General features: G+C 36.9%; 2 protein-coding genes across 2 annotated transcripts; both read right to left on the bottom strand.

The window, feature by feature from the left end:
- Positions 1-1,244: 1,244 nt before the first annotated feature.
- rpl18 (ribosomal protein L18) lies at positions 1,245-5,457 on the bottom strand. The gene is made up of 7 exons (XM_066683232.1): positions 5,333-5,457; positions 4,294-4,380; positions 4,094-4,201; positions 3,358-3,456; positions 2,986-3,109; positions 1,800-1,869; positions 1,245-1,403 (listed from the first exon to the last, which is right to left on the bottom strand). Exons 1-7 carry the CDS (start codon positions 5,333-5,335, stop codon positions 1,328-1,330), a joined length of 567 nt encoding a protein of 188 aa, XP_066539329.1. The 5' UTR covers positions 5,336-5,457; the 3' UTR covers positions 1,245-1,327.
- Positions 5,458-6,261: 804 nt separating this feature from the next.
- On the bottom strand, positions 6,262-9,127 carry si:ch211-120k19.1 (uncharacterized protein LOC563199 homolog). The gene is made up of 5 exons (XM_066682287.1): positions 9,075-9,127; positions 8,129-8,602; positions 6,701-6,771; positions 6,562-6,591; positions 6,262-6,405 (listed from the first exon to the last, which is right to left on the bottom strand). Exons 2-5 carry the CDS (start codon positions 8,592-8,594, stop codon positions 6,262-6,264), a joined length of 711 nt encoding a protein of 236 aa, XP_066538384.1. The 5' UTR covers positions 8,595-8,602; positions 9,075-9,127.
- Positions 9,128-12,766: the final 3,639 nt, after the last annotated feature.

The following is a 12,766-nucleotide window of genomic DNA, read 5'->3' as shown; positions in this document are numbered from 1 at the left end:
CTGCGTACAGATAATGTAGAACAGTAACATTTTAAAAAAGACAAACTTAAAAAAGCACTCCTGCAGCCAGGTATTTTTTCCATTTTATGTGGTAAGACATGACGTTTGTTTAAGACATTAAAAGCATTACCTCCACGCAACGATTTGCCAGACATGGCATAAAGGCTTGCATAAACCTCATGCGCAAGTGTGGAGGGCATAATAATGAAGCATCAACATATTTCTTCATTCTGATGGTTCTAAGACCATCTCAAAAGTTGACAAAGCTGCATACTTAATTCTTTTAAATATAAAAAAGTTTCATTCAATTCGCATGTATTAGAGTAAATCATAAAACAGGAAAGTTGAAGTAGTGTGCACTAACATCACTTTCGCACTTGAACAGATCCCCTCTCAGTCAATGGAACAACCACTGGCTGTAGTTACTATACTTGTGTCCTACATTTGGTCAAGACACTAGTTCTATACAGAACCATGAACAACATTTGCATACTGAACGGACACTCTGAAACATTCCTCAGATTGAGAAAAAAATAAACATCTATATAGCACCTTTTGGATCTGTCCTATACAGCACCAATTAAAAAAAAAACCAAAAAAAAAAAAAAAAAAACCCCATTCTCTTACAAAAAACTTGACCATACAGGGTAGTACTTCATTTACTGGTCACAAATTTTGACAACTACCATGAGTTGGTAACCCCACTGAATGTACACATACACCAAATTACACATTCATGAATGAGTACATGATTGTAATTAACAGGGTCAGTAATTAAAATGGCAGCTATCAGAATGTGACCCCTACAGCAAGGCTGCAAAGTAGCACCCTCTAGTGTTACAGAATTTGGTGCAACACTTCAGAACTTAAGTGATAACCTGGTTAAATATACAGGCCATTTGACCAGACAGTGATACACTACATTTCCACCCAACAAGGTTAGAAATCTCTGCAGGTAAAACACAGAAGAATGAGCCACTGAAGAGCTACATATGAGGCAGGTGACAGCGCCTTGCACATGTATAGCAAGACCCATGTCTGCATGCAGGAGCAGCATTAAGATTTATATTACTTAATTGCCAAGTCATGTTTCTCTTTTCATTTGCATTTGGTTGTCTGTAAGAGATTATTTATAATTATTGATTTGTCAGTTCAATTCAGACAGCAAAATCAGCCAAATAACACCACTGATGGTATGTATATACGCATGTGTGTATACTTTATTTGTTTTAAGTTACAGCAATAAAAACACAAATCAGATTTTTTTTTTAATAGCCAATCTTTATTTGCATCAGATTGACCAATAGAAAACAGAGATGGAACAGCTTTAATTCTTGTACCCACGGCTGGCTCTGCGTCCACGGGCACGTTCGAACTTCCTGCCTTTGGAGCGCACATAGGGCCTGTGGAGATGACAATTGCATTAAGTTGTATTCAAAGTCATTAAGACCTCAATAACACTGCTTTCATGATCATTTCTTAAAATGAGAATAAACATTTTCAAACACTACAGAAGACCCACACCGAAACATGATCCATATCCAGACAGACAGTAACCTGCTCAGTTTTAGCTAGAAACCATTTCAGCACCCATTAAATGCTTTAACAAAATACATACATTTATGAAATATTTACTGCTACTCTTAAATACACTTTGACCAAAATAAATATATAAACGACAACACTACAATCTAAGTCTCCAGGACTACAAGTAGCAGGTGTTGCATTAATTACTGCATATTGTATCACCATTCCCATAAACAAAATTAAGAAAAATATATACAATCCGGTGTTCTTACTTGGTGTGGCTGTGTGGGGTTCCTGGGGCCTTTCCAAAATGCCTGTACACCTCTCTTGCCTTGCGGGGTCCTTTAAGAACATAAGAAGCATATTTAAACTTGGAATTCAACGAAGGAACTCAGAATATTGTTTAATGTGCACTTTCCACTTAGGTCAGCAAATGTGCAAAACTGCCAGAGTACCATTATCGTATTGTACGCAATAATATCAAATTTAAGCGATTAAAAAAAAAAAAAAAAAAAGTTGATAGTGATATTCTAACATGTTTACCTACACTCGGGGGTATGGTAGAGGTACAATATTGGTTACTAAAGGTACAAACTGTAAATGTACAGCAGTGTTTAAAAGTTCTTCTCCAGAGGGAGATATAAATGTTTGTAATCTTTCATTATAGATGTGTCATAAAAATAAACAAACACCACCTGTCCTAGAGATGAAATGGGGCATATGTCTATAATTTCAAAATCTACGATTATAATTAGGTATTAATATAAGACATCATGCAATTTGCCATAATATGGCATACGAGTCGTTTAGGCGCAGTGAAGTATGGTGGAAAGTGGCACCGAATTATTGAAATTACACTTGCAGTAAAAATGTTTTAAAAAGTAAAACCGTCTAATACTTAATATACATTACATATACATCATAATTTCAAAATACCCTGAAATAGTGATATTTTAGGACTATATCGCCCACCCCTACAGAGTACACAATCTTTCCTCAGTGTTTCTACCTTGTCTCACATAAGTAATCAGTAATTACAGATAATCACCCAAATAGGTCAAAATAGCAATTCATTTCAGGCCTTTGTCAACATCAAAGTGACTTTTGTTACTTTTTATTGCCAGTCCCAATACTGCACTAGGGCTTTGGGTTTTAAGGTAATTTTTTAGCTTGATGCGACTGGCTACTATTAATGCCACTATCTTAGCTAATTCCATTTTGTCCCACATGTTAAATACCTGTAATTTTGTTGGATATAATGCTTTTAATACTTTGTGACAGTGGTATTTCTCCAACTGAGGAATCTGCAATGTGCTTCTGCTTGTCACACTACAAAATGTTCTGACAACCTATTTTGGTGCAAATCAGAACAATAACCTGTGCTTGACACACCAAGGGGGGAGAGAAAAACAGATTTTACACCCTAAAATTATTACACTTTCAAGTTTGCGATCTTACCAGACAGTAGCACAGTGCCTTGTCCTTTAGGGGCAGCAAGTGCCAACTGATCGAAAGTCATGACCTGTCCACCAGACTTTAGAATTCTGCGACGAGCTCCAGCAGTGACCCTCAAAGCACACACCTGCAGAAAGATAAAAGGTGTTTTTAGCGCCACTTATTCCTATCATTAACAAGCCATTGTTGTGTGGAAAAGGGAAAACAAATGAGCAAAGCATGGGATTGTAAATGCTAACTTTTTGCTCTCATAATTTGACCATTTTTTATAAATATAAAATTTCACATTTTACACGGAACTTCAGAAAACCTACAAAATTATTTATTTCTAGGATCTCCCTATAAATATTTAAAAGCTGCAACATCTACACATACCTTCAGTTTAGGGACATCCTGAATCCTGACATCATCAGTCACAGTTCCTACAACAACAGCAGTCTTGTTGTCACGGCCTGACAGCTTCATCTTGCGGATCTAAAAATGCACAACAGAGTAATGTGAAAATGTTGTATGAGCAAACAACCTAATGTCATTCCAATAAAATAAAACGGAAAATTCAGACCTCATAACAGGTCATGCAAATCAGCTGAATTTTGTGTGTTTGTAAATTAGATTTTCATTTATAGCATTTTTTTTATTAAATTCACAAACACTCAGGACAATACTTTGTGTATCAAAAGCTACAATTATATTTGGGTCACTGACCACATTTTATTCATCTGCACGCTTAGACACAAATTCTGAATACATCTGACTAAATATGTAAAACACCCAGACAGACAAAAACATTAAATTTTCTTGTTTGTACTACAAATACAGCATCCCCTAGTTACAAACTTTGCAGCCTGTGTCGAAGGCAATAAGCTAAACGACTCAAACATTTATATAAAAACTCACACATCTAGACCTCAACTTTACAACCAGAACTGTACTATGTATAACATTTAAATTTGCTGTTTATTAATGTGTTATATATATATATATATATATATATATATATATATATATATATATATATATATCCCTACAGCAACGAAAATGCCAAAATAAGTATTTTTCTTCTGTTTTACATGAACTCATTGAGTTAAAGATATGCACTGTGTAGACTAACCAGGCGAGAGAGGGCCATAGGTGGGCGGTTGGTCTTGCTCATGAAGAGTCTCTTAAGGATGACCCTGTTGAAGGGAGCATCAGAACGGCGAGCTAGGAACCTGTACAACTGTACAACAGAACAATGTTAATGTACAAATAAAGAGAACATTTAGGAGAAAAGTGAAAGGTAAAATCACATTTCAATCATAGCGATCTCACCTTGACCAGGAGCCTCAGGTAGATATCCTGGCTCTTAGGCTCCTTCCTGTGAACCTTACGGTCCTTGTTGTGTCTGATGTCGACTCCCTACAAAAATGTATAGCATTATTATCTAAACAAGGGGATTCCAAAATCAGCCGTGGTTTGGGGAGAGACACACTTAATTTGCCAAAATATACAAATGCATAATATGAAAATCCCACAAAGCAGTACCAATACACATGTCTTAGCCTTCTAAAACGGGGCTAGACACAAACGAGCACATTTCAGGACTGTACCACTCGAATATCCCTGTGTTGTATTTAAAGTTACAGGACATGTTTTCTATGGGTTTATCTTGATAAACTTGGAAATTAATTAACGAACAACTCGTATCATCTCAGCAACGTTTGCAAAACACTCCTAATACACGAATTCTTTCACAGGGCATATACTACATGCGAACACAGGCGGCCATAGTTTGGCTAACATTATCCGTACAGCTCTTTAACTCTCAGCAAAACTAAATAAGGTCAGAATGCATTAACAATAACACACAACCCAAATCGCCACTGGATCATTTTCCAAATTAGATATAAGTGAAAACTAGACTGGGCGTATATTCTACTTTTTAATCACCCACATGTGCTGACGTCCACACTCACACACCGCGATCTTCACACCGGTAACATTAGCTAGCACACAGGCACTCAGCTAACCTTTAAACACAATACCTAAACAATATATTATGTAATGGCCATATACTTAATAAAGGTTTTTCAAAGCAAGATCACAAATTTGATACAACTACAGGCCACTTAAACCCTGACGCTGTTTAAGGACCGCACACACATACATCCAGATACATCGAAGGGCCGTTGTCTTCAGGTTAGGCTGGGCTTTCATACCGTTCACTCTAATAAATATTAGCACAAACACCAAGCTGACATTACATAAAGTTAGGTTAAGTACTGCTTCGTGATATAAGGCCATAAATAGAAGAGGATGGCGGCAGATTTTAGAAGTGCACAGAATCCTAAAGCCTGGAGCCTGTACCTACCATCTTAGATTCAGAGGGAAAAGGGAGAAGGAAGGGGCGAAGTCTCGCGATAAAGCCCACAACGTGAACACTGCTGCTACACGGGGCACGTGATCTGAACTTGCCTGTGTGATTGGTTAGAGCGCCGGTCGGGAGAGGGGTTGGGGTCCACCAGAGGATCTTCGTATTTCAGTAATACAAATAACATCGGTTTTAGTTTTTACACGTTACTGTGCATTGTGTGATAATATGCTGTATTTGGAGACAGATGGAAATGGAGAAAATAATGAGTGAAGGTAATGTCAAAATATGCCAAAATGGGAACCAAAGACCAGATATAATTGATGATGAAGATTAAATAACTTACAGTATTTTATATTCGCATATATCATGTTTATTATGTTGTATATAAAAAAATATATTTTAAACTAATAAAAACAACAGCGGTCTCGAAATATTTGACCTAAGCCACACTGACATCTGGTGTTCAGTTCTTTAAAAAAAAACCTTCTAATTAATGGCACATTCATTCATTATCTGTAACCGCTTATCCAGTTCAGGGTCGCGGTGAATTAATGGCACATGACAGCCAAAATTATTTCCTGTTTGTTTGTACGTGATATTTTTAAAAATAATATTATTACTGATATTAATATAATTACATACAGTGCAGGTAAACATTTTATTTTAATGATGTTTCAAATGTAATGCCTTTGAATAATAAATGCAAATATTTAATGTAATGTGTAACTCAACATTTGATACACTTGTAGTTAAATAGCCTACTAAAATTTACCTATAGTTAACTAAGCCCATACAATATTAATAAAGAGTATTCAGCTAGACCACAAACATTCTACAACTTTCTTTGGATAAAAGCAGCAGACAAAAAACAAATGAAGAGAAGGGCACAAGTCTTTATTTATTGGAACTTATATATTAAATACATGTTATGAGGGAGTACTGGTAACAGAGTGTGTGAGCGAGTCAGTCCTCTGCTGTTTTAAATGACAAAGAAACACAGTCCAGCCCAGAGAGATCCCTCCAGCAAACACAGTACGGGCCACTGGAGGTACCAGAGAGAAATTCACTGCCTGGAGAAAAGAGGGAAACACATGCTATCATATCAGAATGTATAGATAGATAGATAGATAGATAGATAGATAGATAGATAGATAGATAGATAGATAGATAGAATGAATGAATGAATGAATGAATGAACGAATGAGAAGGGATGCGGACAGTCATACCTGCATTGTGGACCAGTAAATGATCCCAGTCTGTAAGGGAAAAAAATTAAAGGTGTAAGAATGATAATGGGGACACAATACAGAGGTCAGTGAGAGTACATTGGTGCAGTGTAAAACTATGCAGTATATATTCACTCACTTTGTAGGAAGTCCAGAATTTGTTTCTCCAGTCTTCAAAGGGATCCTCTTGCAGTTCTAATGTGCTCAAGCCTTTAAAAATACGAAGGATATTACATTCATGTATCTTTTAGTTCCTCATCCAACAGTAGGTCTATAATTTTTTAGGTGGCATATTATGAAAAAAAAAAATCTATGTTTCAGTGCATTTGCACATTCATTTGTGTATATGGAGTACATACCAGCCTACACACTATAAAGTCAGAAAACATGGGATTCAAACAAGCCATTCTCACATAATGTGCATAAACTTTAGGATTGTCCCAAAGAACACAAAGATAAGGTTTTATGAAGAAAAACACATACAATATGCATGGAGAAATAAAAGTACAATGCAAATCAATGAAAAAGTGAACAGAGAAGAAAGGGAACAAAAGGAAAATGGCTAGAAAAACAGATATTATGTTACTATTTCCTCACTCCTGGACGCTGGTCCTGAACTGTACTGTGGTTTATTCTCATTTAAAAGAACAAGTACTCAAACATGTCATTCTGAACAAGGCATAATATAATATAACATAATATTTTGATCCTTTTAGTATTTTGTCCAAAGCATGTTTCTCAGGCGTTTCAGTAAGACCCCAGAACAGTGCTAACATGGATACTGTATGTCCCATTTAAACAGAAATAGAGGTACACACAGCTTATATAATCTGCACAGAACAGAATGAAATGTATTTTTCTAATGCCAGCTATTGGCTAGTAGGGTAAAAGTCCCCATTATGTGGGTTGTGGAGCACTGGAAATCTGATATGTGGAGTTAGTAAGTTAGGTGGCACTTGTGATACAGAATATTTAAATATCCATCATTTGAGAAGAATCATTGGACACGTAGATTTAGATTTTATATATTATAGAAAGAGGCCATTATAGAAAGAGAACTGTTTCTGCTGTGGCAATGCTTCTATGAACATTTTTGTTTTTAAGAGTTTGAGGTGACAAAATAAAAATCTTTCAATTCGTAAATTAAGTTTAAAATTTCAGGAACTGTTTCTTTATAAACAGACCTGGTTCTTGAATGTATATTCACTCATAATTTGTAATCATTTTATTGCAAGGCAGGACCACACCCTGGACAGGGCACTAGTACTAGTCCATTGCATGACATCACACACTCACTCAATCACTCACAAATTCACACCAATGGACAATTTCACATACCCAGTTATTTTTGATTGGGTGTGGAAACCAGAGCATCCAGAGGAAACCCATGCAGACACAGACCGAACACACCAAACATTTACAGACAGTGACCTGAGGCAAAAATAAAACTCTGGACCTGCAAACCCTTGAGCGGTGTGACTATGTCACTACCAGTAATACAGATATGCTGCTCACTTGAATGTATAGTATTTGGAAAAACATAAACTGAGAATCTTCACATTCTCACCTATGTAGAAGGCACTTATTGTGACAGGTGCTGCTATTAGTTGATCCAGAAATACTTTCACTGATATTCTTTTTGCTCCACCACCAGGAAACATTCTTTCTAAAGCCCGCAGCCAATGGTAGTTGAAGTTGGAATGAAAGCAGAAGCCCACCAGTGCTACCCTGCCCACATGAGCCCAGTTGATGCTGTGTAGAGGAAAACTGTCTGTGTGCGTTTCCCTTGAATTGGGCTTGTTGCTTTCAGAGTTTTCAAGATGAACTTTCTCTGAATGACCAGCTACAGCAACCTCTTCACTGGAGGTGGCTGACAAGTCCAGTTCAGCAGTATCTCCACTGAGCTGATAGCTTCCCTTTGCACCTCCCAACATGCTTTGCTGGATGACGTCCGCACTGGCAAACAGGGTTGTGTAGCCCACCACATTGCTAATGTAAGGGTAGGATCTGAATAAAGCCCAGGCTTTGTTCATGCTATCTGCTGGAAAAAAAAAATGCCAAGGTTTAATAGTTTGAAAGTCTGGAAGTCTGGAAGACTGTTCTTCAGTACTGCCTTGTGTACTACCCAATGCTCAAATAGTGCTTTGCTAAATGAAAATTCTCCAGAAAAGGAATCAAATGCCTTTTGTCTATGGTTTTAGTTAGTAAAGTGTACACTGTAAAACAACTGCCTTAAAAATCCTGAGATAATGAATCTCTAATGGGTTTATTCATTCATCTTCTGTATCATTTTTCAACCTAAACCTAAAAAAGGTGGATAGGGCAGCAGATCATTGCAGGGCTATTAAACGTTTAGTTAACTCAGAGGTTTAAAGTATTAACTATTTTAAATAAAAGCATTCTTCTTACATGGTAAGTGTAACAGGACTACAGATGTACTGGACATTGTGTTGCATTAAAATAATACATATTGTCAATTCAAAATCTGCAAAGGAACAAAACTCGTTACTTACCATAAAGCTGGCTTGTGCTGGAGAATCTTGTATAGATCACTCACATGTGTCTCTCTGGTTTACTGTGACTGGATCTGAGAACCATAAAGACAGAATTCAGTCCGATCCTTGTCCACTGAGCAGCAGCAGGTCAAAGTTCTACAGACATGAATGAGAGCTGTTTATTGATAAGACTTTATCAGCCAACACTGCAATGTGAGAATAGAGCACATGCTGAAGGAAAGACCCAAGGGTGAGGTCAAGAGAAGAATGGATTTAATCCTAAAATCTGCTTTGATATATTTTCATACAGAAACATTTGTCTTTTGTGAAGAAGGCAACTCTGCCTTGATGTACAAGATCTTATAATATCTGAAGAATAGGTGAATATTAGAACATGCTTACATTTTTTTAGATTTATAAGAAAACACATCTACAAAATCTAAAATGTATCACTCACCACAGATTACCAATTATTGCTTCACGCCTCAAGTAAACAAACATTTAAAATACTGTGTAAGCACACTCACGCTAAAAGACATCCAATGTTTCATTCTGAGCCTGGGCTCCTTCATGAGATTGAACGTCTCAAGCTTTCTGCTATTAACACTGGAGGGCTACTCAACTCAAAGGCACATGGCCAGTGGCAGGCCATTTGTGAAGCATATGGAGTCAGACTGGGCTAAAAATAACTCTCCATTTCTTGTCTCACGTCTTATGTTACCAATAGTGATTTTATGATAATGAGCAATAAGATGACACCACCTTTATGCTTATTTCTTTTGTATGAATAAAATATGTTTTATTTTGGCTGAATAGACTCATAAACAACAGACAGTTCTTTGAATCAGAAATGCTAGAATTTCTTCAATTCAATAATTTCAAGAGGTTTATACTGATTTATAAACAACAGAATTAATCAAACAAATCCTGGAAAAAAAAAACAGTACCAACAGTCAAATCCCATGCCATGACTGATATAAGTGTGAATTTTATCTAATTTTATTTATTTAGAATAACAAAACTCAAAATGACACACTCTGATCTGTTTTATCTACTGCAAGTTTCTCAGCATTCTCCAGCTCTAATTCACTTGTTTATCATCTTAACTACAAACCTGTGCTCTCATTCCCCGTGCTCTTGTGATGGTTTGTTTGCTCTGTGAAGTTCTGTTCTATATGATCTGTGCTAGTGTGTGTTCTCCTCTATTGTGTATTACCTTGTCTTGAATCATCACTCTGCTTTGCACTGTCCAGTGTTTTATGGACTGAGGCTTGGAAAAACATAGACTGAGAATCTTCACATTCTTACTTATGTAAAATGCACTTATTGTGACAGGGTCGGTTCCAGTATTTACACACCACATCAGACTCTATTATTTCAAATTAATAATTTTTGACTTTCCATGATAACGACCCACTTTAGCACTACAGTTTTGCCAAAAATTGTTATGTCCTGAATTTGTCCTTTGAGTTTATGACAACTCTGTTAATCTGAGACAAGGTTACATGACTTGATTCAGTTATGAAAAATTAAAATGAATAGAGTTTAATATTAACGATGTTGAATATTATTTAACAAAGGCTTTTTAAAAATAATGTATAATAATTTTATTAGAATAAAACACACCCAATAAGATATCTTTGTATTGTATTTTCACTGGTAAGCCATGGTAGGTTTAAACACACAGGGTAAATTAGGGTTTATTGAATTTACCAAATGAAAGACAAGTGTGAGGGACCTTCTTTTCAAAGCACTGCTCCTGCTCCCATGTCCCCTCAGTTCAGAGGTGACTACTGTCATAACTCCAGCTTTCTCAGACCTCAGCAAGCCATCTATTATGTTCAGTTCTTTCATGGTTATGTAAACATACTCCTGCTGCACATCTGTGTTGAAATATGTGGCCAATGTGGCTGTAGCAACAGGAGGAGCTCTCAGAGAGGAGAATGTGTTAATGAGGACCAGAGATTAAACTGATCAATTAAAGCCTCGCTACACTCTTAACTGTTGCCTTTCTGTTTGCTAACACCTAACAAGCGGACTTTGGTCCTTTTCACAAAGCACACAGAGCCCACAAGAGCCACCACCAGTTGACTCTCAGATAATTGCCCTCCTTTTCTTTCTTGACCTGTCAATGGACACTTCCCATTCTCTTTATTGGCGATGTCTTAACGCCGTTAATTTGAAAAGATGAAGAATAGCCTTCTTTCAAACCTATGCCTCAGCAGTAGCATCAAAATTCTCTCTCTCTCTCTCTCTCTCTCTCTCTCTCTCCCCTGTCTGTCTATATATGTCCTTCTATGCAACAGGAACCATTCTGATTCCACCTGATCTTCACAGATCACAGTTTTAGCAGAATCAGGTGAGTAGGTGACTGAATATTTTTTCCTGTGTAAGGCCTGTAGGATCCATTTCTTACAAGGCTTTATTTGGTACATTTCTGAAAGCTTTGTACAGCCCAGTGGGTGATATAGGGCATGGCAGTTCTCATTTTCTTCAGTAGTATAAAAGTGGTGAAGTTTCCTGAACTATTGGTTGTTTTTTTCATTTGTGTAGGTTAGTGGGTGGAATATGGAAGTGCAGGGCTGTTTCACTATAGGAGCATAAAGCATGTGAAGTTCACTGAATTACTCGAGGTTGTTTCCATGTACAGATCTGTGTCAAGACAGATGCAACTGAAATATATTACCTTGTTATTGTGGAAAATGTGTAACATGCTTTAAAGCACAAATCAATATTGAAATTTGCCTTTTTTGAGGATTTGCGTTCTGTCTTAACATTATGACTCTTCAAATCTCACTTTAAGTCAGTGCTGTTGTTTGCATATCGTCGTTGTCCAATCAAAAACATGAATATCTATTTTTATCAATTTTTAGTTTAATACGTCATTTGAACTCAGCAGCTTTCCTTCACATCGTGTGAAAAGTATATGATGAATGAACCAATAGAACAGCTAAAACAATACTTGAATTAAAAATTTGTTACATTCACTTCCATGGAAAGTAAAAATGTTTTTTCCTTCTCCTTTAAAGTTACAATTTTGGGAGATAATTATTTTTAATTGGACAGTGAAGATATGTGTAATGCCCTAGGGCTCTAATTGCTACCATTAATAAGACTAGTTTCCAGGAACAGAGCTACTTGGTTTAAGCTGTTTGTGATATCCTCCTGTAAGTGAATGACAAAAAAAAGCTGAATTATAGTGTTTTTCTTAAGAATTTTACATAAGCTCATTCATCTCTTTTGTCTCTGCTGTAAGGTATGCATCCATCCAGCAGCACGGCCTTCGAACCTGGACTGGACCGTGGAGTGCCATGGGGTCGAGACCTTTTTACATTTGTTACATCAGCAGCTGGTCATATGATGCGGACCTTACAAAAACCTCGCAAGAACAAGCCATCCAAACGACAGGTCAACCACCGAAGATTTTTGCACAACATGATCCAGAGGTAAGTGTGTGTTCTGCTGGAATGAGTGGATCAGACACGGCAGTGCTGCTGGAGATTTTAAACGATGTGTGATCCAACCCCAAATCATACCTGCTCTATGTGGGTCCTAACCATTGAAGAACAGGGTGAAAGGGAGTAAATGGTGTATGCAGAGCAACAGATGTACTCCAGTCTGTAATTGTAGTATGACAAAGTTCTCACAGTGGAGGTGTGGTCATAGGTGGTCATAAAGAGGCAGTCATAATATTATAATTGATCCATATA

This window comes from Hoplias malabaricus, chromosome 10 (genome assembly GCF_029633855.1).
Source record: "Hoplias malabaricus isolate fHopMal1 chromosome 10, fHopMal1.hap1, whole genome shotgun sequence".
Classification (NCBI taxonomy): Eukaryota; Metazoa; Chordata; class Actinopteri; order Characiformes; family Erythrinidae; genus Hoplias; species Hoplias malabaricus.
The sequence above is the reverse complement of the archived record's forward strand: the minus strand, read 5'-3'. Positions and strand labels throughout refer to the sequence as shown.

Coding starts and splice junctions, on each gene's coding strand:
- rpl18 (XM_066683232.1), bottom strand. Junction 3,110..3,357: donor AGGATGTCCCTAAACTGAAG/GTATGTGTAGAT, acceptor ATCTTTCTGCAG/GTGTGTGCTTTGAGGGTCAC. Junction 1,870..2,985: donor AGGCACTGTGCTACTGTCTG/GTAAGATCGCAA, acceptor ATGTTCTTAAAG/GACCCCGCAAGGCAAGAGAG.
- si:ch211-120k19.1 (XM_066682287.1), bottom strand. CDS start 8,594: ATGAACAAAGCCTGGGCTTTATTCAGATCCTACCCTTACATTAGCAAT. Junction 6,772..8,128: donor AATAAGTGCCTTCTACATAG/GTGAGAATGTGA, acceptor GTATTTTTAAAG/GCTTGAGCACATTAGAACTG. Junction 6,406..6,561: donor TTTACTGGTCCACAATGCAG/GTATGACTGTCC, acceptor TCTTTTCTCCAG/GCAGTGAATTTCTCTCTGGT.